This window comes from Peromyscus eremicus, chromosome 13, assembly GCF_949786415.1.
Source record: "Peromyscus eremicus chromosome 13, PerEre_H2_v1, whole genome shotgun sequence".
NCBI classification, from domain to species: domain Eukaryota; kingdom Metazoa; phylum Chordata; class Mammalia; order Rodentia; family Cricetidae; genus Peromyscus; species Peromyscus eremicus.
The window spans coordinates 56,124,857-56,152,810 of NC_081429.1; the positions used below are offsets into that span (position 1 = coordinate 56,124,857).

Consider the following 27,954-nt stretch of genomic DNA (forward strand, 5'->3'; position numbering starts at 1 on the left):
TTCAAACATTTTTAAATTCTTACCGGGACATCCTGCTGAGTTGCTTAGCTCAAGTGTCCTTTAGACACAAAATATGATTGCAATCTAACATTAAATTTTCAGGTAAAGGAGTATGTCAAGAGTCCTCCTGTTTGAAGCATTTAGTCAGCCTGTGGGTTTTAGGCAAGCTTGCTGGGGCAAGGCATGTATGAGAAGTAGCCATTTAAGGAAAGGCAGAAAGGATGTTTCAGGCAAAGAAGTAAAGCAGAGTGGAGATAAAAATAGGAGATTGAATTATAACAGGAAATAGAGCATGGGTATACTGAACTTCAGGGTCGTTGAGTGTCATGCTACAAAGGATTTTAAGTTATAGTTCCCAGGGCTAATAAAGGAATCAAAGCAGACAACTTATTTCTAAATGCTTTCAGGATTGTGTTCTGTAATTTCTACATTCATTTGATAACCTTGAAATGAATATTTCAATGAATAACTTCAGTGGAGCTGGTTAGAGGTTTCAAAGGATGGTTAGTGTTCATCATACTTGCTCTCTCCATTCAGTTCAGCCAAGGCACAGATCAAACCTAACGCTTCCCTCTCTTCCTTCATTGATTCATGTCTGAGTTCTTACTGTAATTATTGTAATGGGAGTTAATGAAAAAACTGCAAAGAGTAGGGCACCGTACTAGTGTGTGATTGAAATCTTACTGTATCTTCTGTTACGCGTTTGTGCCTTCTGGCACTGTGTCTATAATTGTTTATAAACACAAATTTACTAAGTCCCTTAGATATTTTTAATGATATAGACTGACAAAATATTAAATGATTTCAAATTGAGTAAGATATATTGGTAATTTGTGAATTTCAGATGTTGTATTCTTGTTTAGAATTGGCTATAAAGTCTATGAATTGTAGAAGAGAAGATCTATGGATTGTTTATTACAAGTGAGAATTTGGTGATAAGTTTAGGACACACAAAGAGAGACAGAAGTGATTGGTAGCCCTCATGTGTATTACATGCAGGCACCCCGTTTGTGGAGACTTTGGTAGACAGAGGTGACATTGGTGCTCCATTATGGGCAGAACTGGCTAGAGGAGCCGAAATAGGAGAACACGCGGACTGACAACTCTTCTAAGTGAGGTTAGTAAACAGAAGGAGGCAAGCAAGAAAGCTGTGTGGATCCTTAATCAGCTCCCGGGGCAGGTGTGTTAGCTTAGGTAGATGTGCCTATGGTCTGGTCTCTTGAAATGTCTTCTTCTGAGGCAAAGCTTGTGTCCCAGGAGATACACCGCCATAATGATGAGTCATAGCATCAAAACCCACCTGTGTCTTTAACGTGTTTGGAAAACTGCAGTTGCCCAGCACTGTTTCGGCTACATCTATTGTCACGGAAGTACCTGTGGTGTGTTCACCCATTATAATGGCCATCAGCTCATCTGAGTGTTAGAGGATTCATTAGGGTATGAAGTGAGTGCATGTCCAAGACCAGTTAGGAAGTCCTTTATTTAATTGGGCTGATCAGTAAGATCTGGTTTAGACTATCATTATGCATTTCACTTCCTTTTTTAAAGAAAGAAAAAGAAAACTAAGTTCCTTTCCTCCTCATATATAACAGGCCAAACTTAATTCTCAGTAGTATACTAGGATGTCACATTTTGGGCTCTTGAAGGATCCTAGTGTTGAACTTTTCTCAATACTCCCCCCCCCCCCCCCCCCCCCCCCCCCCCCGGTGTGTGTGTGTGTGTGTGTGTGTGTGTAGAATTATTCTTTGAAAATTTCATACATGTATACAATGGATCTTAATCATATCCATGCCCACTGCCCACCTCCATCTTCTCTTAGAACTCCATCACATCTCCCTCTAACTTCAAGTTCTTATTTATTTAATCTCACGAAGTCCAGTTAGTGCTGCCCATATATATGTGCATGGATATGAGGTCATCAACATGGGGAATCTATCAGTGGCCACACTCCTAAAGAAAAGTGCCTCTCTCTTCTAATAGTCATCAACTAGTAATAGCTCCTCAGCCAGGGATGGGCCATGGGAGCATCTCCCTTCTCCCCTCCATGCTGGAATTTTTAATGGCTTAATCTTGTGCAGGTAACCATAGCAGCTCTGAGTTTATGTGTGCAAAGCCATCTCTTGCCTAAAGGACAGCGTTTCCCAGCATTCTCTTTGTCCCCCAGTTCTTATTCTGCCTTCCTAAATGTTCCTGAGAAAAATATATATTTCAAAGTTACTTACTCATTTTGTAAGAGTTAAAACTAAGTTTGGTCAAAAACTCCAAGTATTTTTCTATGTAACGTTAAACAGTATACTGGTTTTTATTTAGTATATAGCCTGAAGTTGTACAGGGTCTCTGCATGAAATCTAACCTATGATTTGGGTAATGAATACTATCAGCTATATGTAAATGCAAAGAAAATGTTGAGGCCTTGAAAAACCTGACTAACAATGGCTCTTGCACTGATTTATTATACTAGTTATGAACTTTTATGCCTTTACTTTCATACTTAGTGAGATAAAAAGTAATCTTTGAAAGTACAACTTTGCTGAGTGTACTAATATGTGGATTTCAGAGTTTATGAATTCACCAGGTTTTTGCAGTGTTTTAAACTTATAAATCATGCTTAATTGAACATAAATCTTTGATGCCCTAAAAGGATCATATTGCCTCTTGAAAATTGAGTGTAGAAAATGCTTATTCATAAAATGTTTATTAGTTTTAGCTTCTATAAAAGGCAAACATCCTAGAATCTAAAATCTATATGAAAGAAAAATGAAAACTCATAAACTTGTCTCTCTGATTAATTGCCATGTTTTTGTTGGTGAGAAGTGTTGGGAAGATAGCCCAATAGTATCAGTGATGAGGCCTGCCCCTTCTATTTGTAGAATTGAGAATAAGTGTAATCATAAGCATGAACTTTTAAGTGTACAAAATTCTAAAATCCAAAGGTGATACAGAAAAGCCTTACCCTGAGTAAATGTAGAAATTGATATCTGCATTGATTTTTCAGACAATAAAATGTGACCAGTGAAACTGAATGTCTGCAGAAATAAGGAGGTATGAAGAAGTTAACTGAGCACCAGGTGTGATGCACAGGCCTATAATCCCAGCATTCGAGAGAGAGAGAGGATTATAACTGGTTCAAGGTGAGCCTGGATTACACAGCGTTGTCTAGGCTGACCTGGACTGCATAGTGAGACCCTTAAAAACAAACAAAAACCTGACAGCTGTGCACTTCGGTCACTTTCTGCCCATGTTGTCACTTGTCTCTGTGTTTTTGGTTCTTTTTCTTGTAGGAACAGCAGTCTTAGTGGATTAGGGCCTGCCTTAATGGTCTCATTTGAACTTGTCACCACCTTAAAGTCCTTATCTGAAGACAGTTTCAGTGTCAGGTACAGGGGGTTAATGTTTCACTAACAAATACGAGGAAGGTGTAGTGTGGCCTTTAATGGTTGCTGTTAGGATTTGAATATATTGTCTTCTAAACTCATGTTGAATTACCATTGTGAGGTGCTTTCTTTTCCCCTCTTAAGACAAGGTTTTCTTGTGTAGTTTTGGCAGACTTCATACTCACTCTATATTTTAGGCTGGCCTCAATTCTTAGCAATCCTGCCTGCCTCAAGCCTTCAGACTCTTTTAGCCTTCTGCGTGCTGGGATTATAGGTGTGTGCACCACCACACCCAGCCATTGTGAGGTGTAAGAGGGTGAGGACTTGAAGTCTGTGGTTAGAGCCACTGGGAAGTGTTTAGGATTAGATAAGGTCCTTAGGTTAGAACCCCGTGGTGATGAAGCATCGCAGTGGCTTTATAAAGGAGGGAAAGAGACCTGTGCACACACTTCTGTCTCTTGCTCTGTGATGCTTTGTGATATCTCTGGACTCTCCAGCAAGAAGGCCACTATCAGTTGAGGCTCCTTGGCCTTGTACTTTCAGAACTGTAAGCCAAAGTAAGCGCATTGTCTTTATTAATGTCCAATGGACTTCCGACGTAGTCACAGGAACCAGACTGGTACAGTAGGGAACTTAAAAGACTGTATGGCCTTATAGCTGTGATGAAGAGTGAATGGAACTCATTTGTCAGTACACTGCCTTGGGTACTCTTAGACTCCTGGAGATGTACCTCAACTACTTAGAGAAGTGTTTTTCTGCAGGACCAAAGGTTACAGAAAAACAATTTACAGATTTGCAAATCCAACAGAAAACTGTACTCCAGTCCCTGCCTGTTTGCTAGGTAGAAGACAGTAGTCGGCATTTGAATGAAGCAAAACAACAACAACAACAACAACAACAACAACAACAACAAACACGGTTACTCTCAAGCAGGAAGTAAGGGGGGCATGTGGCAATGGGAACAGTCTAGAGGGCTATTACAGGCAAGTGATAGCAGAATAATTCCTGATGTCTCATTAGGCAGATGTGGCAGAGAGCACCACAATTACATGAATTCAGTTAATATGAAATAGTAGTTGGATAGTAAAACTTAATAGTTTTAATATTAGTTAATATGAAATAGCAATTTGATGTTAAAACTGGTTACCTAAAGTACCAGAAGTTGCAGATAGTATGAACTTCAGATATGGATTTGAACTCTGGGTTGGTAATTTATTTATGATCGTCACTGACCCAGGAAAATGACTGAGTTTTCTCATGCATGGCACAGTCAGCATTAGACTCCGCCAAAGAACTTTTTAGGTCTAGGGGAGTTTCTAGATTTAGTTTTGGAAAGTGGCCAAACCATGAACAAGTTCTATTTCTTGTATTTCAGAGGTCTGCAATATAATTCACAAAATGTGAGTTTGCCGCCAAGTTTGTTTGGCCATGTGGAGTTAAAACAAATAGTCGTTACATTGCTGTGCTAACTTACACGGGTGTGTGAAAATGTAGCATTAAAGAATGATAGCTCACAATCATAAAAATGACCACCTTGGTCCATTTTTACCATAATGATTTCTTTGTATTTTATAGTAATTTCATTTTGAAATGAAGTCCGTAGCTTTGTTGAGGTGCCGTAGAGGAGGGGATACCAGTTTCTGCTTCTGGCGTTTTCTCCCCGTGACCAGCGCAGGCTCCTGACACCAGCACTATCTGCCTTCTTCTATCTCAATACTATATTTGGAGTTGTGTGATGTAGCGCACATCCTGCCCGAGAGAATGTCTCTTTTTCTTGTTACTTTTAAGTTACACCCTCTCTTCCTGTCTCTCCTTAAACAGGTAACAGAAGTGCGTGCCCAGAGAAGCAGACCTGGCAGCCATCAAACATGTCCCGGAGAAGATTCGATTGCCGAAGTATCTCAGGCTTGCTAACTACCACTCCTCAAACGCCAGTGAAGATGGAAAATTTTAATGATTTCTATACACTTACATCCAAAGAACTGGGGAGGTAAGGAGACTGTGTGCTGTTTTCTCTCTGCTCTAGAACTCACTTGGAGCTGTTCTCAGTGATGAGAAAGAAGAGCTGCCCTCTCTGCGTTCTTAGCTGACTAGAAAAGTCAAATCCGTGGAGGGTTCCCATGGCACATCCCACCAGCTTCAGATCTCATTTCTTTCTGCATCTGTGAATGGAAAGGGACAGCCTCAGTGCCAGGTCCCCATCTGGGCTCTGCCACTGGTGCTCTGTGTGACTTCTGTTAAATTACTCTGGGTGCGAGTGTCCTCTTCTGAAAGAGAGAGGAGGATAATTGCGTTATTTAGATTTCTTAAGGGTTAAGTTACTTAATATTTGTAAAGTGCTTCGTGTACTGTTACATGTTTAGGCTTTAGTACACTTGTTTCAATTTCTAGCTACTATATTTGTCTAGAGGAGAAATAGAGGGGTGCTTCTCTATTCTACACACATACTTTCATAAATGAAGAATCTTTAACTCACGTCTGATATCACAATTATATCATAAAGAATTGGTGGTCTATAAATAGAAGCCTATATAATCCTGCCTTGGCTCAACCAAATATACATTTCTTATGGCCAAGGGTGCTGTTGACATTTTAATATGTATGAGAATTAGAAAAGCTATGCCAAGTTATTTATCTGTTGTGTGTCTTCTTGGATTTAAATTAAATGTGATTGTGAAGGGTTAGAAGACAGTGGTCATATATATATATATATCTTCAGTTGTTTTGCGTGTGGAGGTCAGTGTTTTGGCTCATGCTACAGTGGTTCACAAAGTTTCTTTTTATCGGTGGATGGACAATAAAACAGTATGATTAATTCTCACCTGAAAATCTCAGTGTGGAATCTCAGACTGGCTGACTGTGAAAGCGAATCCTTTGCTTGTGTCTTTTATGTTTAGTAGAGACAAGCCCTGGCCTTTCCACATTTCAGATGTTTCATGCAGCCCTTCTTTTATAACATAATGATGAGTCCATCTCATAGACATAGAATTTTTTGCTTTCTGCTCTGCTAATCTCTACTTGATGGACACGGTTTTCTTTTTGTAGCTGCATGTAATATATACTTAGATAGTAGTCTTTCATATATCTAAACAAAGCTGAACATCACTAGTTCCCTTAAGTGCTTATCAGATGACCCAGTATCCAGAAAGCCTTCCTTGGTGCCGTTTAACCTCTTCTGGACCACTTTCTGCGTCTGATTGTTTCAGTTAAAATGAGGGGCCTAGTATTACAAACAGCATTGTTAATACCTTACTTTTTGGATTGTAAGCAGACTATTGCAGAAACCCAGCATGCCATCAGAGGCCTGTCGGCCTCCTATACTTTGTTCCTCTCTCTCCTCCCTTTCTTCCATCCCTTTTTATCACTAGATATGCCCAGTCTGTGTCATACAGCATCGTACTGTTCTGCCTGAGCTAGGAGTTGCTTGAGCTGCCTTTGTTCTGGATCAGAATTTGTGTGACATTCTTAGATGTGTGTTCTCTTTTTTTCTTTAGTTGAGAAGATAGACTAAGTGTATTCAAGTTACCTTTTATTGCAAGACATCTGGAACTTGTTCTAACAGATACTTAGAGGGTAACTTGTTAATCTATACAGCAAGAAGCATTCTTACCTACTTTTCTATGTTACTATTTGGATGAGTAACTTTATTAACTTTGCAAAATACTAGGTATAGTAGCTAATGAGAGCTCTTTTCCCTTTAACTTCTTAAAGTACTTTAGTGGTCCCACTATTAGTGTGAAACTGTCTTGCAGAGGTGATGTCATAAGGAACCATCATGAATTGAAGTTAGTTTACTTTTAAACATTTTAAAGCAAAAGCTCATGGTAGGATCTGATTCAAACAAAGTTAGGTTGCTAGTGTCCCAGCATCAGATGTCTTCATGGAAGACACTTAAATTGCATCTTTGAATCGCTTGGGGCTAATGATTCATATGGTAGATATTGGGGCATTTAATTTTCAACCTTGGCAATTAAAAATCATATTTTTTTTAAACTTCCATGAACTTTAAAATCCTTTCAAACTTGTAACCAGTCTTAGTGTGTGAGTCTTAAGAAGTGAGGTGGGGGTTCTGAGCCTGTTTCTCTGGGAGGCTGGTATACTTTGTAATATATAAACATAATTCCAGCATATGGAACACTACAAAGTTATCTTTCTTTATCAGCTGGGTTTTAAAATTTAAAATGTCAGTGTTTGAGAATGTATTTCCCTTTAGCAATACAGAGGAAACCATATAAAGTAAATCTAAGTTCATTTTTCACTATTCTCAAAAAACTGCATTGTTCCTGTTTTTTAACATGTTGGGTAAGTTTTTTCCACCCCTCCCCCAGCTGAGGCCGAGTTTCATCGGCCTTGTGGTTAGAAGGGTAGGGCAGATTCAGAAATAAACGTCAGCTTCCTTTGTGGCTTGCCCTCCCCATCCCTTCATATTTTATTGTGTGCTTTAGAATGCAGAGGGTAACGGCTAGACCTTTCACTGCTGGGAAGTCTAGTCAGCTTTACCCTTTGAGGATGTGCACTGACTACTATTATTATTAAAGTTTTAAGTTTTCTTGACTGTCTTTTAAATTTGGTACAGGAACGTTATATATTGGAGACTATTGTTATACTTCTAAACTACAACTAGCATCTTAGAATGTAAAATAGATACTTAATTTTTCTCCTTAAATACTTAATATTTTCTCCATAAAATAATTATGCTAGAATATGTATCTTGTTTCACAGTATATATGAATATATGCATGTGTAATTATGTGTTAATATATGGATATAACTTTATCAAGATCTCAAATTTTTAAAAATGCAAATGTGGGCCAGATGGTGGTGGTACACAGCTTTAATCCCAGCACTCGGGAGGCAGAGACGGGCTCTGAGTTCAAGGCCAGCCTGGTCTACAGAGTTAAGTTCCAGGACAGCCAGAGCTACACAGAGAAACTCTGTCTCTAAGCAAATAAAAAAACAACAACAAAAAATCAAATCATATGTGGATTTAAAAACATAGCATAATGTGTGGTATTATAGTAGATACACAAACTCTGATGCTTATTCAGAAGCATTTCAGGTGCTATTGTGTGTTAGTTTGCAGAATATAGATTTTTATAGACTTGATTAATTAGGTCAGAGATGTTCCCTGTCCTCGTAGAGCTTTTCCTTAGCAGTGAACATGTCAGTCAGATGAACCTTTACCCATGACATTTGGTCAACTTTTTCCTGGCTCATGGGTATGAGAGTAGTTTAAGAAAGTGTCAGGAAGGCCAAAAACAGTAAGGAAAATGTAGATGAAACCTGGTACTCTTGCTGCTTGTTTCTGAAGCAATTCTAGTTCCTAGCTACCGTCACATGACCAGCGTGTAGTGAAGTATTCACAACTGGAAACGTGGGCTTCCTTGGCTTCCTGGTTTGTTTCTAAACTTCACAAGGTGAGGTTTTTTTCCAAAACCCCAAATTCCCTTTTTGTTTTACACAAGGTTTTGCTTCTATATCTCAGTAATCGGTAAATGTTAAACTTAATAGAGAAACAAAGCCATTTTAAGGGGAGAGATTATTCCATAGTTGTGAGACAAGAAAGCTAGAAATTCATATTCCATGGTTTAATTCTTGGCACTTAACAATAAAGGATCAGGTTTGTACATGTAGCATTATTTAGTTGTGGTATGTTTTAATAAATGTAGGCTTCAGATCAGAGCTTGTGTACTTTATTTTTAATTATTAGCTATATATTTTAGATTATTGACATTGATTTTGAGGTAATTGAGAAGCACTGAAGAGGAATCTGTCATTTGGGTTCTTGGGAGTAAGAAATAAAATCCGGTGAAGCACTTTATCCTCCTAACCGCCCCCCCCCCACACACACACACTGTAAGCACCATGTGGGTTACATGGTTGGCCCTGTTCTCAGCTGACCGTCTGTGTTAGAAGTGTATTTCTGAGAGTAACTGCTGCAGTGGAGTTAAAATACCACACTTTCTGAGATGGATTTGTACCTGTTGGTATCAGAAACTAGCGTGTGGTTTATTCTTAGCATGGAGGTTATTAAATTGGGATCTTTTAAAGTAAAGCCTAGAAGGTTTATGATAGGCTTCAATCTAAAAGCTTTCTGGAATTGAATGCATTTTGGGGGGCATGCAAATCAATAGCTTTTATTAGTTCTTAAAATAATCCTTGCTTCAAAATAGCTTTGCATTTTTGTAAAACTAAATGCTATAATACCTGCACGTACTAGGAGGAATAATCTTTGTGCTTTAAGTTTGGGTAGGATGTTAAGTATTTCTGTTAGTGAGATAAAAGCATTTGTACTTTCCTAGAATGATTAACATGACATTACTAGGTGTGCTTATGCTAAACTGTTGATAACCCTGAATTTTCTTGGCTGATCATAAAATGCATTTGAATACTCACTATAGGCTCCATATCCCATAGGTGTCTATTAGAAGCATAGAGTCGGTTAGCAAAAGAAATGACCAGGTACACTGAAAATGTGTCATACTAATCATAAAAGTGAATTGATTATCCTGCTGCGATAGTCTTCTGCATCTATGTGGTAGCATTATAGGCTTTATAAAAGAACATGTTATTTGATTCAGTTTATAGAGAAAAATAGTTCTTAACGGCACAGATATGTGAAAGAGTTCACTTTAAGTTGAAGGTATGAAATTGCCCTTTTCTTTCTCTCCAGAGGGAAATTTGCTGTGGTTAGACAATGTATATCAAAATCGACTGGCCAAGAGTATGCTGCAAAGTTTCTGAAGAAGAGGCGAAGGGGCCAGGATTGCCGGGCAGAGATTCTGCATGAGATAGCTGTGCTGGAACTAGCCAGGGCCTGTCCCCATGTGATCAATCTACATGAGGTCTACGAAAACGCAACAGAAATCATTTTGGTGTTAGAATAGTAAGTATGTGCTTTCTCATACATTTAAGGTGTTTCATTGGTAGACTATGGCATGACATGTCAGATAATGATAACCGTGACAAAATTTATAAAGATGCCTGTTGATGAATATTAATTTATAATTGTACATTTTTGACAAGGCTAAATGTATAGCTTCATACGTACATACCAAAACTAATTAACAGCAGGTATTAAACAAAAGACAACACACTAATTTGGGAATGTAGTTGCAAGAATTTAATTCCATATTAATAGTACATATATTGAGGTTTTCTTCTAGGAAATAATCTAATGACAAATAAAATTTAAGCCATTTTTATATTTTAGTAAAACCTATTTTAATAAAACATGTCCAAGAAAATGACTCAAGCAGAAGCTTACAGAATGATTTGTCTCCAATACCATTAAGACATTTATAGTACATACAATGTGAAAAGAATGTCAGGAACTGTGGCCAAAAGAGACAGAAATATCTCTTGTCAGTGAAATATTGAAAACACCACAATGCTCGGTAATTGATGCAGTGTATTGGGCTAAGATCGCAGTGGCCTGCTAACCCATAGATTAACATCTGATAAATACAGTTACAAGTTTTGGTAATTGATGCATTGTATTGGGCTAAGATCACCGTGGCCTGTAACTCATAGATTAACATCCGGTGAATACAGTTACAAGTTTTGGAAGATGAACAACATTGGAAAGAGATCAGGTAAATTAATACTGAGTTTACCTCAGGTTTTGATAGGTTTTAATAAAGTAAATCTAATTTAGCACAAACTGAAAAAGCAAAGTACTATTTTAGAGAAAATAATGCTACAAACTATAGCGACTCTTTTTACCTGCCAGTGTACATTGTTGCCCTTTGAATTTAAAAGTGTATTTGTGCTATTTTATTTTATTTGCACAGCTATGTGTATATAGAGTGTGTATAATGTATGTGTTCACACATGTGTGTGTAGCCACACAAGCATGTGGGGACCAGAGATAGAGTTTAGATATCTTCCTCGGTTGATCTCCACCTTCTGTATCAAGGCGAGGCCTTTCACTGAACTAGTCTGCCTGGCCTGCTGGCTCCTTAGACTCCCCGTGCCTCCCCCTTGCATTAGGACTGTGGTGGGCCACCTGCCTGGTGGTCAGAACTTGGTCCTCATGCTTGTGTGGCAAGCCTGTCACCTGCTGAGTCACCTCCCCAGCACCCAAGGGTTTTGTTTTAGTATTTATATTGTAAGGAAGTAGAGATTTTTTTATATAGTTTTTGAAAATCAATTGTTTTATGCCAGGAAATAGACTTGGCTAAAATTAATTTGTGAAGGAAAGTGCTGATTGTAAAAGGTTGAACTGATGTGGAGTTTACTGAACAGTGAGTGGGGTATATGTTTCCCAGAAGAAAACACCTTATGAAAGTCTGGTAGAGAACCTTCAGAGTAAGTTAGAATAGCAGAAAGACTAGGACACTGTGCCATTTCATTTTTCATAGATTGTATGATTACTTTGTCAGAGACTCTTCAGCTGCTTTCTTCCTCTCCACAGTTCCTTCCTGTGAGCTAAGGGAAAGGGAGCTAACATCAAAACAGTTAACGAACTCTAGGTGTGGAGGATGAATATGTACAGGACATTGACTTTGTTAATAAAATCCTGTTTGGAGTTCATGTGAAGCTACAACAAAATTCCTCAGAAACATGATGTATTTTATGCATAGTTTGTGTTTACAATCTTTAAATGGATCCAGGAACCTTACCCAATGAATTAGTAAAACTGTTGGTGATCTCACTACCTCTGGCTGAACTATAACTAGCTCTCAGCAAGTGTTTGAGTAGATTGGCATATTTAATTTCTAGAGTGGCTAAGACTAAAATTTATTCTAGGATTGGAGCTTAACCATGCCCATCACTTTTGAGGAGTGTCATACGGGGCATTTTCATTTAATCCTAACAATTTGGCCAGGCAGATTAGTTTTAACAAGGAGGCATATGTTTTATATGGTGAAAATAAAATAGTGTTTTACTCTGATAACTTACAGATTAAATTACCACCTCAAACCATCCCATGTACTCATTTTTATTTTACAAAATTCGAGTCTATGAAAACTTGGAAAATGAATACAGTTGACATTCATCTATCCTTCACTTTGATTCATCCGTTGTTGATGTTTTGCCGTCTTCACCAAACCTCTTGAAGACCGCACACATTATTTCTCTTTTGCATACTGCAGTTGTTGTTCTGAAGAATACAGCAGTTTTCTGTGTAACCAACATGAGCATCAGACGTAAGAAAGTCAGCGTGCTATAAGTAAAGCCATTCATTCCCACGTTGAAATGTTGTTGGCTGTCTCCAAAAGGCTGTATAAGGACTATTTCTTCTCCAGTTCAGGATCCAGTCAAGACTCAGGCAGTTATATTTACTTGTGAAGTCTCTTTAATCCTTCTATTTTTATGACATTGACTCTTGGGAGTGGTGCATGTGTGTCATTTGTCACAGGAAATGTCACCTTTCCTAGGTTTGTCTGACTGTATCCCCATTACTGTATTGTAACGTGTTTGGCAAGGACAGTAGTGTGGGTGATATCGTGTGTCTCTTAATATGTCACATCAGGTGGCGTTAACGTCAGCTGGTTTTGTTACTAGTTTTTTAAGTGTGAAGATGAGTAGGGTTGTCTGCTGGTCTCCCATTCATTATAAAGGAGCAGCCTCCCTTTGCAGTTACCCACTAGTCTAAGTGATGACTTAGCAAATACCCTTCTCTTTGACAGACTTTCCTCCCAGACTCCAGTGCCCATTGACATGCTTGCTTGAATTAGCAGTTCCAGTGGAGGTCGAGACATCGTTCTTTCTGATTCCATGGTTCACTCTCCATTTACGAAGCTGCATTCTTGTGATAAAGTGTTTCTTTTCCCTCTCTCCCTCTTTGCTATTACTGTGTAGTCAACTGTTTTGTTAAACTGTTAAGTAGCATTAATTAAAAATAACCCATTATGATCAAATTAGTGAGCTTAATCAGTTTCTTTTGTTATTTTCCTTCATGCCAAATTTATCAAAGACTAAAGTTTGTCAAGTAAGCTTTAAATCTCCATCCTGTATCCTTCTGATGTGATCCAGTTAGTGTTTGAGGACTTCCTGGTTCTGCACACTGCTTCTCCTTGGTCTTGCCCAGCTGAACCGAGTCAGTCCACTCTACATGACGCTCTGCTTTCCACTGGGGAAACTCAGCATAACCTGCCAATACCACACCCAGCAGCAAGTGACTAGATTTTTCCCCAGCCCCCCACCCCTTGCCTTTTTTTTTTTTTTTTTTTTGCCGTTCTTTTAAACTGAAGTATTGCCCACTATGGCATATATTCAGAGTCAGAGTTACAGAGTTAGATTAGGTACATTTGCTTCTGTTTATATTCAGTGTTGGGATTTCATTTTTTAAAACTTTTTCTTAAAAATCATTCTAACTATTAAAAAAATGTTTGCACAACTTAAAACTCAGACATGTGAAAATGTTTTGCACTTGTGTACATGTGTGTGTACTGATAGGGGTTGGATCCAGGACCTCATTCGTTATAAGCACATACTGTATCACTGTGCCGTGTCCCCAGCCCCATGTATGGCTAATTTCCAAAGGACTCCATTGTATGACTTAGCATCTTATTCAGCCTATCATACGTAAGTGCTGTTATTTGTGGCGGAGGAGCTTCAGGATAAATTCCTAGAAGTTGGTTGCTGGCTCAAAGAATAAATGCATGTCTAACTGTATAGACCATGTCTGAATAATCCCCCACCGTCATGTTAAAAAGTACTTTTTTGAATTACTGCATCTGCTAACTTGATAAATACATGTAACACTTTATTTAGCAATTAATGTAGCTAGGAGCTCTGATAGTTCTATTTTGCTGTTTACCTCAATCCAAACCTGTTTTAAACCAAACTGTTTACTTTTGTAAATTAAACAGAAGTTCTTGTAGTCACCTTGTCACTTTGAAGTGAGTTTCAGAGCTTTTTATTTTAATCAAAATACATAGCCCACATGAAAGTATATCATTCAAGTTATAATGTATCAATGACTGTTTTAGGCCTTTTTTTTGGCTGTTTGAATAAATAAACAAGTGCTACTTTTCTAGAAGGTAGTATTATTACATCTTTTTAAAAATTGGGATTTTAAAAATAGATGAGACACTACATCCCTACTCTATGAAGTAAAGACTTTGCTCAAACTAAGTGATTTAAAAAAAAAGCATATGCATGTAATGAAGGAGAATATCTTCAAAAACTAATAAAGGGAGCATGTTTCCTAAATGGGCATACGAAGCTTTTAATAATGCTGAATTTTCAGCAAACTAAAATTGATTATGGCATATACTTATTAATTTTTTGAAGACTATGAGACAGAAGCTTCCTTTGAAACAGCAGCTTGAAAGGGGAACTTGCTTATAATTTACAATCGATAACTCTGCAATTTTGTAGGACAGAAATGAGATACCCCTGTTGTTAGGAAATTACAAAGTTCTGTCAGTTAAATATGTCATTGTAGAAGACCATTTTAAAGTCCGGTGTGCTAGCTAATGTAGTAACAGCCAGAATCTTTCGTCTTGAGTTCTGTGGTACCTCCATGTGTCTTGCTTTCTGTGATTTTCTCAGTTCATAATATTTTCTGTTCCTTGTAAAGTGCCTAGCAAACAAGTTTCCGAGAGCTTAATGTGTCATCTCTTTATTTTTTACCTCCTTAGAGTTGTATTTGTGGTATTATAATTGTTCACCTTATCTTGGTGCCATTGAAGGAATGTAGTTAGCCCTCTCCATTTTTGAGTGGGATTTTTAGTTAAGTAAATAGTGTAACTTAAAAGGAAGGGGTAGATGTGTGTTGCCAGCCTGAGCCATGGATTCCTACTCCTTCCTTCCTCAAGAGACCTTGGGGAAGTATGTGGAAAGAAGTGGCCAGTAGATTAAATATTCATGAGGATAAATTGATTTCTTTTTTTTCCAGATTGCAGTTTTCCTATATTGCCTTCCCATACCTGATTTTGTAGTTTACTACTATAAATGCAATAGTAATGTGAAATTCTTGGTACTTACATTGCCTTTATCATGATAACTCGAGTCAGACAATAAAGTTAGTTTCTCGTGAATTTTCGGGTTTGGGTGAGTAGAGTAGGATCGAAGTGGAGTTTACGTCATGGGCACCCTCAGACATGTTCCTTACCAGCAGATATCTGTTCGTGTGCTGTCGTAAACCAAGTGTCGGCAGCAACTTCTCATGGTTTTCCTTGGCATGCTCTGTGTAGATCAATCAGTGGCAGCTTACACCTACAGTGTAAAGCGTTGGTGCTTGGAACTTTCACCTTGGAACTTAGCTTTGAGACCACCATGTCCCACACACAACATGTTTCTTAGTTTTGGCAGTCACCGAGATGATATACACACGTGGATGTTTATATGGAGGTTTACTTAATGGGGACACAATATTTAAACGTTATTTTTAGATAAATGATTTTAATAGTTGTATTTGAATTTTCTTTCAGTGCTGCAGGTGGAGAAATTTTCAACCTGTGTTTACCTGAGTTGGCTGAAATGGTATCTGAAAATGATGTTATCAGACTCATTAAACAAATCCTTGAAGGAGTTTATTATCTACATCAGAATAACATTGTTCACCTTGATTTAAAGGTATGGTAATATGATTTAAACTAACATTAGTGTTCCTTCTCTGTTCTTGGTAGTTCAGTGTCAGGCTGGTATTGGTAGAAATAATGGTTCTCTAGACCTGTGGTGCCTCTGCCTGTGTAGGGCTGCATTGGGCTTTACTTTGTGTCGGCAGACAGGAGAGGGGCTGCACTCATGGTAGGCTTGAATTAACCACTGAAAATCCATCACCTTATGTAATCCATCCTGCTGGAAGGGGCACATCTCAGACCTTGCCTAGCACCCGCTCCCTTTGAGGTGATTGATTTGGGTCACTGTCTGGTACCCTCTTATTGTTCCTAGTTCCTCTGCTTCCATACCTCGCTCATCTTTCTCTGAGACGTTATGTCCTCTGTCTCTGTGTGGATTAGTCAGCGTCCCCACCGCAGTCCCCAGAACCATGGTCTTTGGTGATGGTGTTCCTTGTCTTTCCCCCACAGCTGCTCACAGGCCTTAAAGACTGAAGTAACCTGTTTCATATTCGTTAAAGGATGGATTCTGCTCTATCTGTGCAGTTTACCTGCATGAGCCTTTGGATTCCTCTGCCACTTTCATAATACAATTCCAAGATCACTGCCTGTCGTAGCCCAGGCCTGTCTCTATTTCTAAATCTTTTTCCACCTGTGGATTCACTACCACTTTGAAAGTTCTGTAAATACTTTAAAATGTACACTGCCTAGCTATTCACCCTGTCCCTTTAAAATCAAATCAAAACAAAAGAAAACCTGCATCTGTGTTTGTTTCCCTGGGGAGGGGGAGGAAGTTTTTACCATCTGGCCTCCCTGCCGTCTCTCCTGTAATCACATGGCTGAGAAAGAGGCAGCAGGGTGATTATCTGTGATCAGTAACTGTTAGGTCTTTGTCCTGTGGAAGGCAGACTGTGTCACACAGCATCGCAGAGCACAGGACGTCAAGATGGCTTTAACACCATAGCCATGAAGCTGACAGCAGAGTTTACTCATTGCCTGTAATGTGAAGCATGGCACTGTCCCCAAGAGAAAGACTGTTAGGATTTTTGCAGACTTTGGGAGCAATGTGTCTGCATTTTTATTTTTTATTTATTTATTTTTTTTGGTTTTTCGAGACAGGATTTCTCTGTGTAGCTTTGTGCCTTTCCTGGAACTCGCTTTGGAGACCAGGCTGGCCTCGAACTCACAGAGATCCGCCTGGCTCTGCCTCCCGAGTGCTGGGATTAAAGGCGTGCGCCACCACCGCCCGGTGCGTCTGCATTTTTAATGGTTTTGACAGGGCACTTTGTCGTCTGTTCACCTGCAGTGATAAAGTCCGGTCACATGGCTCTGGGAGACAGTGGAGGACACACATCCTACGGTCTCAGCTATAAACCTTGGGACTGTCAGGCCAGCTCATCTAGAACCATCCCACTGTAGAGAAGCACTTTCTACTCTGGACATGATGTACATGTCCATTCTTCCACGCTCGCCCTGCTATCCCACAGAGCACCTTTCTAATTAAAAAATTCCTTCTTTTCCTGTAAGACTCAGCCTGAGCATCTTCTCTACTGCCAAGACTTCATGTGTTTGTATGTATGCATGCGCACACACATACATACGTGTGTGTGTGTGTGTGTGTGTGTGTGTGTGTGTGTGTGTGTGTGTGTTTGCCACTTGAACTTTTTGTGGGCAGAATTTGGTGCTCTTGTCTTTATTACTATATATTCTGTATCTCATAATCCACCCAACATCTTACAAACTGAAAATCCTTCTTGACTGCCTTTTTAATTTCTTCATTATTAAATAGTACTCCTCCAATTGGCAGTTCAGTGGATGTTGGATGAAGTACTCTAAGAAATGTGTACGAGCTAAGCAACTCACTTTCCCTTCAATCTAGGACAAGCACTCTTTTATTGTCTATTGCTTATCCCTTTTTATGTGCTCTGTTTAGCCACAGAATATACTATTGAGCAGTATATACCCACTTGGGGACATAAAAATTGTAGATTTTGGAATGTCTCGAAAAATTGGGAATGCATGTGAGCTTCGGGAAATCATGGGAACACCTGAATACTTAGGTAAGAAATCTGTTTTATTTTTTATACCATTTTGAAATTTAAATGTACCTCTTTAAAACTATGTTTTTGTGATAGAGATGTAGCTCATGTTTGCTTAGCACCAAGAACAAACAGAAAAATCCTCACGTATTTTTAGATTACACAATATCAGGATTCAATTGATTCAAAAAGTTTAATGCATTCATATTTGGCTGTGACTCATTAAATGAGTTATGTTGAATAAAGGAATATGTTAGGCATTAGGAACAACTCACAGGGCATTGGCTAAGTGTAGACGTCTAGTGCGTGTCTGCACTGCCTTGTGTAAGAGGGGAGCAGAGAAGGGAAGTCAGGAGCAAATGGGCAGGAGAGAGGGAGAAGGAAGCACGTGGTCCCCGAGCCTCCGATTCTGGCTGCCCACCAGCCCCCGCTGCCCACCAGCCCCCGCTGCCCACCAGCTCCCACTGCCGCCCCCATCTGCCCCCGCCCCAGAGCTGTGTGCAGGGCGGTCTTTGGTTTTGCAGGGGCCTTTGGTTGTTTTCAAGTGTAAGAGTTGTTAATAAGGCAGGAAAAGGAGGATGTGGGGGGAAGGGATACCAGAGAAGATAACTGAGTGGTAATCTAGGGGTGATGGACTAAGTCAACAAATTTGATTATGCCTGCAAAAGATTCTTAAGATGTGGGAAACAGCATATAAGCTTCAAATATTTTGAGATAACAGTAATATTTTTACCTTCTGTTACTGTCCAAATGGACATCTCCATTGAAAAGATAAAGTTAAACAGAGCAGGTCCCATGAGCTTAGGCAGTTATCTCCCAGAAAGGAAAACTGCGAACTGTTGGATGCTAACATGGGCTGTAGTGTCCTAGAATACATAGCTGTAGTTAGTGATAACATAGCTCACAGAGGTGTGCAGGGAGGTCATAGGGAGTTTGGTGAGGCTGACAGCATGTGTGTTTCAAAGGTATCATTCATGAAAATGCCAGAGTTGAGAAATTTCTTTTTGAAAAGATTATAAAACCATATTGAGAAACAGTCAATTTTCACTTGTAAATACTATATGGGACTTTACTAATTGGAAATTCACTGTAAAGCTTAGGAAGTATAGAGAATTTATTTTGCATTTTGGGAAGGACAAGGAAAGAGACAGCCGAAAATTGCTTAGGAAGTTAGGTTTTGATAATTTAAGAATATTTAATCTGCTTGAAAATCTTAGCATTTGTAAGAAGCCTCATTTTTTTCTTACAATGTCATTGTAAGAACATGATCCACTTTACCCTGGAAAGATAAGTGTACCTGAGGCTGACAAAATGATATAAATTAATAACAAAGCAATAAAACTGCAGCTGTAAAGATCATGGCTCTTGCCAGTTCATTTCTTCACAATGGCTTTTCTGAGGTCAGCTTTAATACACTGGCTCTCCGCACGCACAGCTGCGAGCTAGGAGTACAGGAGTGCCTCGGCCCTCTGCCCCCGTCTTCATACCATTTCACAACATTAGATGTGCTTAGTGTATAATCTCAATATAATTAAAACCCCACCAAATTCCTATTGGCGTTCTATTACTCTGCCTTCCATAACCAAATCAAATTGTAATTTAATGAAAGATGATTATTGTGTTTTAAAGTTTGCGTATGTTGAGTCTTAACTTTCTCTTTCAGCTCCAGAAATCCTCAACTATGATCCTATCACCACAGCAACAGATATGTGGTAAGAGTCTATAGATGATCTAAATACCATCTTTCAAAATTGGATAATAGATACTTAGCTTTAAAAAAAATTTAATAGTAAAAATAAGGCTTTTTTTTCAAAGTTTTTATTCAAAGGATATCATTGAAGACTTTTACCTGCCTGTCTTTTTCAGTGAGCTCTTGAGGCAGAAGCATAGAAATAGAAACTCCTTCTCTCCAGTCACCTCAGTTGAGTAAGAATGAGGCAGCCTCAGTCAGTGACACACAGTCTGTAGTCAAGTAAAACGCTCAAGAAGCTGGGATGATGCGTCAGTCATAGCTAGACGTGATGCTCTGCCTAGCTGTGCGAGTCTAGACGGGTAAGGCGCGGCAGTGGCTGGGCAGGAAGAGGTTAGATACACAGGAGCTCAGTTTCTAGGGTCACCTCTAGGGAGTTGTGAGGTTTGCAGATATCTCAGAGACACCCCCTTCCTCCCCAGAGAGCAGCACCAGGATTGGCACTAGAACTTCTCTGTGACAACAGACCGACTGACTTCCTAGGCCAGGCGCAGACTTTAGCCCTATTCTCCAGGTTCTTTGAAACTAATGGGTTTGCAATGATACAAAAGGTCTGGTGACTAGTACGTGTGTAAAGCATGCTGTGTGGTCTTGTTCTAGCTCCCAACCAGCCTTGACCTTAACATATTTACAGCTTTGAAAATTGTGCTCATCCAACCTTGTGCTTTGCCCATCTTTCAGACTGAGTTTGCACAAAGCCCTGGTTACATCACTCGGATCATTATTGTGTCATTGGATAGACTTTTACAAATACAGCTGTTTTATGTACCCAACACGTGTCTATGCTGAAGGTTATATAGACTGTAGATAAAAGGATATTTTCAAAGGATGATGTTGATGTTATATGTGTGGACTCCCTGTTCTCTTTGTGAGGCAAATAAAAGTAACATAACTGTTTTAGTTGTTATAGTACAGTAATCTCTAGAATCAATTTAAGTCTTTTTTTTTTAATCTGTGCCAGTTTTGAGGACAGGAGCTTGTAGACTATTAATTATACTGTTTATAAATATTGTTAAGTTAATGTACATTTTAAGTTTCCTTCTCATTTATTTGTTTTTCAGGAATATTGGCATAATAGCATATATGTTGTTAACTCATACATCACCATTTGTAGGAGAAGATAATCAAGAAACATACCTGAATATTTCTCAAGTTAATGTAGATTATTCAGAAGAAACTTTCTCATCAGTTTCACAACTGGCCACAGACTTCATCCAGAGCCTTCTAGTAAAGAATCCAGAGTAAGTAATGACATTAATTAAATGCTATTACAAAGCAAATAACATGTATCTACTAAGAAGATACATTCTACACACAAAAATGCAAGTGATATATATTGTATCCCTTTGTTTGAAAACCCTGGTAGGGCCACGTGGAAGTTGAAGGGAACTACACAGGGTTCTGGGGAAGAGAGCAAGTAAGAGCTCTCAGGAATAAAAGCTGTATTATGTGCATGCATGGAATTGTTACTGCAAAACCATTTGCAAAATTGGAAATGCTAGTAAAATAAAATACATTAAAATCACAAGAAAGGTAATTCTAAAGTTATATAAAAGTATTACACATCTGTTCAGATTTCTGGTAAAGTATATAGAGAGTTGATATGAAAGACAATTAAATATCTAATATGTAGCTCTAAGCAAAAATCACACAACAGGATATTTAGAATAAAGGTGAGATTTAAGTTAATATTTTCTCAACCAGCTGCTAATCCTTGGCTTACTATGATGGGACTTGAATGTGAATGATTTGTAGTTAAATCATTCTGTTACTTAACAGACACAAATTACTGACTGTCAAACCTTAAAGGATTAGATATCTGCTCATGTGTGGGTTCATTTTATATATAAGAATGTTCAAATTTCGATTGCTTAAAAAAAGAAAGCCCTGGGCCACAGAGTATCTTTCACCCTGGCATATGCTGAAAATGCAATGCATCATGGGATTTACTGAAGAAAGGACTTCATGCTAACTCCAGACCCCTAATTATTGGCAGCTTCAAGGCAAGGAGAGACCCATCTCTTCTTCAAGAAGGCTGGCTTGTGTCCTGGGGGGCCAGTGGTCTCCCTTTTCAGACTTCTGTTAATGGGAATTAATCTCCTGGAGAACTCAGTTTCTTTATTGACAAGAAGAAAAAACAAAACAAACAACAACAATAACAAAACACTGGCTTCTGAATGTTTTACTGGATTAATTTGAATCCAAACAACTCTTTCTAGGTATATTTTGGACATGAATACTTATTTCTTATAAAGAGTAATATTGTGGTTTCTATTTACAAGCCATTTTTGTTTTCTTAAATAGTCTTTGCCTATAGTCTAAAGACTCTGTAATGAGCACATAAAGACTACACACAAACAAAAGACCCGAAATATCTACCAAATGATTCCTATTTAACCTTTGAGTTTATAGGTGTTTCCCCTTCTTTTGAATAGTAGAATTTTAAGTCTTAAGCAATTTTAAGACTCGAAGTATTGGGTAAACATCATTGAAGAATATCTTTTCAAGATTTAGCAGTTACTATTTTTAAAAGCATAAGCTAATGCAGAAAATAAATTCCTAATTCTTAGTTCCTCCAGAGGCTTTCTAAACTGAAGGGATCTGATAATTTCACTAACATTTGTTTGCTTGGCCAGCCTTCAAGCTTGACTAGATTTTCATCTCGTTCTCTGACACATTTACTGTTCAGATAGGTCAGGGTGAAGGCATCTGCACTCCAGTTTTCCTTTCAGCTGTCATGGACAGGAGCATCTTCGTATGTAAAAGGAATCTCCTTATGAGCAGACATCAGGTGTGGAGGCCAGGAGGAAATGGAAAGTCATTTCCATCACCTTTGTCCAGTTCTCTCAATCTTGTGTTTTCGGGTATAATTGAAACATACAATATTTAAGCATTTTGTTTACTAGCACATTCACACATATATTTCAGTTGAACTGACCAGTTTGACTTCAGAAAAAAAAGTGATTGTCTTAGTTAGGGTTTCTATTGCTTGAAGAGACCATGACCATGGCAACTCTTATAAAGAAAAACGTTTAATTGAGGTGGTGGCTTATAGTTTCAGAGGTTTAATCTGTTATCATAGTGAGCAGCATGGCAGCTGGGAGTGTGGCAGTGTGCAGGCAGACATGGCACTGGAGAACTCTACATCTTGAGCCACAGACAGTAGGAGGTGAACTGAGACACCAGGCGGTATCTTGAGCATATATGAGCCTCCACAGGGACACACTTCCTCCAACAAGACCGCACCTACTCCAACAAGGTCACACCTCCTAATAGTACCACTCCCTTTCGGGGCCATTTTTTTTTTTCAAACTACCACAATGTTCCTTAGGAAATAAAGCAAGAGTTTATTGTGTTATAAAGGATACTTAAAAATTAAGTGCAATTCCCATTGCTCTGTAATCAATGGCAAACAATCATAGTCATTGACTAATGTTTTCTCTAAGGAGAGATTTATAGAAACAGCTATTTTTTGTATTGCCTTACACAAATATGAATTCATTGGCTGAGGGTGTAGCTAAATGGTAGAGTTTCCCTCATTCATATGAGGCCCTAGGATTGATCCCCAGCACTGAAAACTAGTATGTATAACAAAGATTAAAGAAGAAAGGTCTAAGTTCAAAAAGTACATCCTGAATACTATAAAAACTTAATTGTTTTCCATAATCTTCTAGAAGATACTGGTATTAGTGCATGTTAGAGGTAATTGAGAGGACACCTAAAACCATGTTTCAAAATACAAAAAACAAATTCCTGCTCTGGACATAATCAACCAAGTTTCTAGAAAGCGTTTCCTCAATGTTCATCAGACCATTGTTTATAATGGAAGCACCAGTAGGGGTCTGGCTAAACAGGTTGTGGTATACCAGAATGGAAGAGTGAAAAATAAATAAAATACCTGTCAATTCTGATGTAGGAAGATACTTAAGTTGTATTATCTACTTTGAATTAGCACCTCACTCAGTCAGAGTGGCTATCATCGAGAAATCTGATAGCTTGTGTTGGAAAGGATGTGGGGAAAGAGGAATCCTGTTCGTTGCTTGTGAGATTGCAAATGAATACAGTCATTATGCAAAGTTATTTGTAGGTTCTCTAAAATTTAAAATAAATTATTGTATGACTCAACTATTTCACACCTGGACATAGACCCAGAGGAACGCCATATCCTACCATAGAGCTATTTTGTATACCCTGATTATTGCTGCTTTATTTATGATAGCAAGGAAATAGACCAATCTAGATGTTCATCAGTAGATGAATGGATAATGAAAATGTGGTACATATACAAAATGAAATATTATCAGTAATAAAGAAAAATCATGAAATTTGTAGGAAAATGGTGCCTCAAACTAGAAGAAGAAAAACCCCTATATTCTCCCTCCTATGTGGATCGTAGACTATAATAAAGGCATGTATAGATATAAACAGCACAAAGTGTAGGTATAATATGACATTTCGAAAGGAGACCAAGATAGGCTGACTTTAAGTGATGAGGAAGGGGGGAATGCAGGCCAGAGGACACATGAGTCATAGAAGAGTGTATCAAGCCTATTGTTTTTCTAGTTTCAGCTCTGCCACAATTTTTTTCTGTGTGTGTGTGTGTGTGTGTGTGTGTGTGTGTGTGTGTGTGTGGAGGGTAGTGCATACAAATGTAATTGACAATGAAAATGTAAAACCCTAAGTGACATTCCATGACTTCAGAATGCTCTCTTAACTATGTAGAAGGTCACTGAGACACATAGTTTGTGACGGGGCAAGTGTTTGTTTGAGTGACTACTTAATCTAGCTGCATGAGATTTTTATTTGTGAGCTCATTACAACAAGATGGTTTTGCTTAATAAAAGTAAAATGGTGCATTATCGGGTGGGCAAAGAAAGCAGACGACAAAAATGATCATAGAGAAACTATCTGGAGGAGACAGAATAATTGTACTTTTCACTTCCTTGGAAAGATACTTGAAGGTACAACTGTAGACCAAGGCTCCTCTTGACATTAGGCAGGTTTCCATTACCATCACAAGATAACACAGACCTTCAGCTACAAGGAGGCGAGGCTTCAATCAGGACCTACCTCTCAGTGTGTGCCCCTTGTCTCTGTTGTTTGGGGCTGTGGTGAGATGGAACATGACGGGTGTATGCGGAAGGCAGGTCACGTGATCTCCAGGTTCATCCTCAGTGCTCTAACTGCCTTCAACAAGTTCTGTTTCCTAAAGGTTCCACTACCTTTCAATAATGTCACAGGCTGGTGGCCAAGTCTTTAACATGGGGCCTTTTGGCATTCAGTATCCAGACTGTAATATGGGACACTGACAGCCTGGGAACGTTTGCCTCAAGTGCAGATCTCCTTCGTTGATCTGTTAAATGGCAGCAGTGGTCCTATTTCTTCAGTTTCTTGTCATTATTCAGTAATATATTGAAGCATGTAAAACAGCCCCTGGCATATGCCTAAGCAGTTAATAAAAGTTAGCTGTATCTATTCCACTGTCTGGACTTTACGATATGTGCTCCCTTTGTGTTCATTTTAAAACATAGTTGGAAGATGTCCTCAGCTTGCCTCAAGTGCTCACCTTTCCTTTTCTGCTTTCTGCAAAGGAGAAGACCAACAGCAGAATCCTGCCTTTCTCATTCTTGGCTACAGCAGTGGGACTTGGGAAGCTTGGTTCACCCTGAGGAAACTTCAGAGCCCTCTCACATTCAGGATCATCCCCTCAGGTCCTCCGAAGACAAGACCCCCAAGTCCTCCTGTAATGGAAGCTGTGGAGACCGGGAGGACAAGGAGAATATCCCTGAGGACAGCAGCCTGGTTTCTAAAAGATTTCGCTTTGACGACTCCTTGCCCAGCCCCCATGAACTTGTTCCAGATTTGCTGTGTTAGCACTTTTCTGTGACTCATCTGGACTGACTTGGAAATTTGAAATCTTCTCTGGTGTGAGATTGTGTTTTTGGCCTCATATATGATATGTTTATATTACAAATGCACTTTTGCTTAGAAGAACTTAGGGAACAGTTTAAATGCTAGGTTTTTGTTTACCAGCATATCATTTCCTGTCCTGAAATTGTTTTAGAGAAAATATTTAAGTATATGACAAAAATGTAAATTGTGCACATGACTTCACATGCAACTGAAAGAATTCAAGTGCAGTTGAACTTATAAAATGTTTTACATATCAAGAAAAAAAATGGGTTATATTATGGTTAGTGAAGATTGAACAAAATGAAACATTGGAATATAGTAGATTCTCCCTAAGGTGAGCCCTATGCTATGACTCTGTTGACAAAATTTGTTTGGGGAAATAATGCCAAGTATAAACCACAACATATACTGAGACATTATTATTATTAATACTCCAGAGACACAACTGAAAATGCTGCCCAGTTACCAGTAACTTGAAACTGTGTAAGATTTCCTTTGTGTGCAGTATGTTCTGTGAGAGGTCCTGTCAACCAGAGCAGAGAGGAAACAAGGCTGACCCAAGCTGTTTCTCTGCATGTTGAATCAAAGCATGGCATCATTTCCCAACTCAGATGTATTTTCACACTCATCATACATCAGATCTAATAAGGTCTGGAAGATGGGTATTCATGGTATGCAAATTAAAGAGGTCCTCCTCATCCTCTAGAATTATTAGAGTAGAGGAGAATTGGATAAAACCAAATGTGTTCTAATTTCAGTCAGTTAGACATATTCATAAAGGGAAATGCTAAGTCCAGGCAGCTTACTTAGTGTTGGGTATCTCCTAAGTCTGAGAATGCAAGCCTGTCATTTAGTACTCCATGAAAGTACCAGAGCATTGGTAGAACTGTTAACACCAGAGTCCTTAGTAGGTAACATAAAGCATGATGGCTTAGGCACTGCTGGAGTTCTTAGGTAAAATTCTTCATGAGTGAGGAGGCTTGGTGTGTGTGTGTGTGTGTGTGTGTGTGTGTGTGTGTGTGTGTCTTGGTCTTCTGGAAACAACACAAGTAAGAGTCTAGTGTTGAGTCAGTGGTCAATAACTACGTTCAGTCATGATGGGAGGAGGCTTGGGGAATGTTCTGGTGATTTCACATTTGTGTCCATCAAAAGGTCTATAATAATTTTGTATTAAGATAACTGGTCAAATGAATATTCTACCATATTAAACTCCATTTCCCCCCCAAAAAAAATAAAAACTAAAAAGCCTGTGTCTTTCCACATTGAAGTGGGTTTAGTCTAACCTGTAAATTGTCGAAATTGTTAATCAATTCTGAATTCTTTAGATAACTTTACACTATTTTAAATGAGCATCAGGTGTTTGTTTGATAAACATGGCGCTCCTTTTATTTTTGTCATTTTTAAAGGAGAAGTTGTCCTTTGTATATGTGTGAGCATATATGTATGTGTACAGGTGTGTGTATATATGTATAGATAGATACAATAGAGCCTTTAAGCAACCTCACATTAGCCATTCTGTGCTTGTGTATTGTGCTCAACTCAGGTGCCAAAGGAGCCCACTCTAATGGATAATAAAGATGCATTCTCTAGGAAGTCGTCTATTGGCCCAGTAAGCTAAACACTGAAGATGCTACATTTAACTCTTATGTGTCTAAAACTGAGGAGTTGTTGATAAATTAGTGATTGCTTGTGTCTTTTCCACCAGTGTTAATTCAGGTAAAGTCATTAGTTGGTCATTAGGGAAGGTTGTGATTACTTTCCTTAAAGGTGGTGTTTTATTATAAAACTTTAAAAAGTATTATGCCAGACCCCAAAAGTAAACATTTGAAATTTTAATTTTAAACCACTTGTTAAAAAATCACTTTTTATTGTCTTTCTCTGAGGAATCCTGAGATAGTTTGCCTGTTCTTCTTAATGGACTACCAAGTAAACTCGCAATACCTTTTCTTGAGATGTTGTTCATTGTAAAACAGTAGCTACTGGTTGTACACAGAATATAAAAACGGTCTTTCCATCAAGGCGAATTTAAATATTTCAAATGTTGAAATGTGGAAATAAATGTCTTTTGAGAGAATTTATTTGAAAGTGCCTTAATTCTTAATCTTCTCCCTGCAAGACCGAAGAACAAGTCTGTCAAGAACAGATGATGTGTCTCATTGCTTGAGTAGGAATCTGGAGAGCCCGCCTGAGAACCAACGTCCACAGCTCACACACATCTGAGGATAGCTGTTGGAGTGTGATGGTCCATAAGACTCAAGTTGCTGTTTTGGGCGGATCTGGGCGGGTAGGATTTTGGAAGAGGTGGTGCATAGAAGGCAATGATTTGTCATTTTAATTATTTCCCCACTGAGTGTACCCAGTTA

At 38.7% G+C, this 27,954-nt stretch overlaps 1 protein-coding gene across 4 annotated transcripts in view; it reads left to right on the forward strand.

The window, feature by feature from the left end:
* Stk17b (serine/threonine kinase 17b) overlaps positions 1-27,669 on the forward strand; it is a 31,669-nt gene extending 4,000 nt beyond the window's left edge. Inside the window, exons 2-9 of one of the 4 annotated variants that reach the window (XM_059277972.1) lie at positions 2,996-3,131; positions 5,196-5,364; positions 10,048-10,260; positions 15,761-15,905; positions 17,823-17,949; positions 19,592-19,640; positions 20,740-20,919; positions 25,210-27,669. In XM_059277972.1, the coding sequence (XP_059133955.1) occupies positions 5,243-5,364; positions 10,048-10,260; positions 15,761-15,905; positions 17,823-17,949; positions 19,592-19,640; positions 20,740-20,919; positions 25,210-25,552 (1,179 nt within the window). In that variant the 5' untranslated portion in view covers positions 2,996-3,131; positions 5,196-5,242 and the 3' untranslated portion in view covers positions 25,553-27,669. Of the gene's footprint in view, positions 1-2,995; positions 3,132-3,705; positions 3,932-5,195; positions 5,365-10,047; positions 10,261-15,760; positions 15,906-17,822; positions 17,950-19,591; positions 19,641-20,739; positions 20,920-25,209 lie in introns of those variants that run through there. The other 3 variants (XM_059277970.1, XM_059277973.1, XM_059277971.1) reach the window with 3 other exon arrangements.
* The last annotated feature ends 285 nt before the right edge of the window (positions 27,670-27,954 follow it).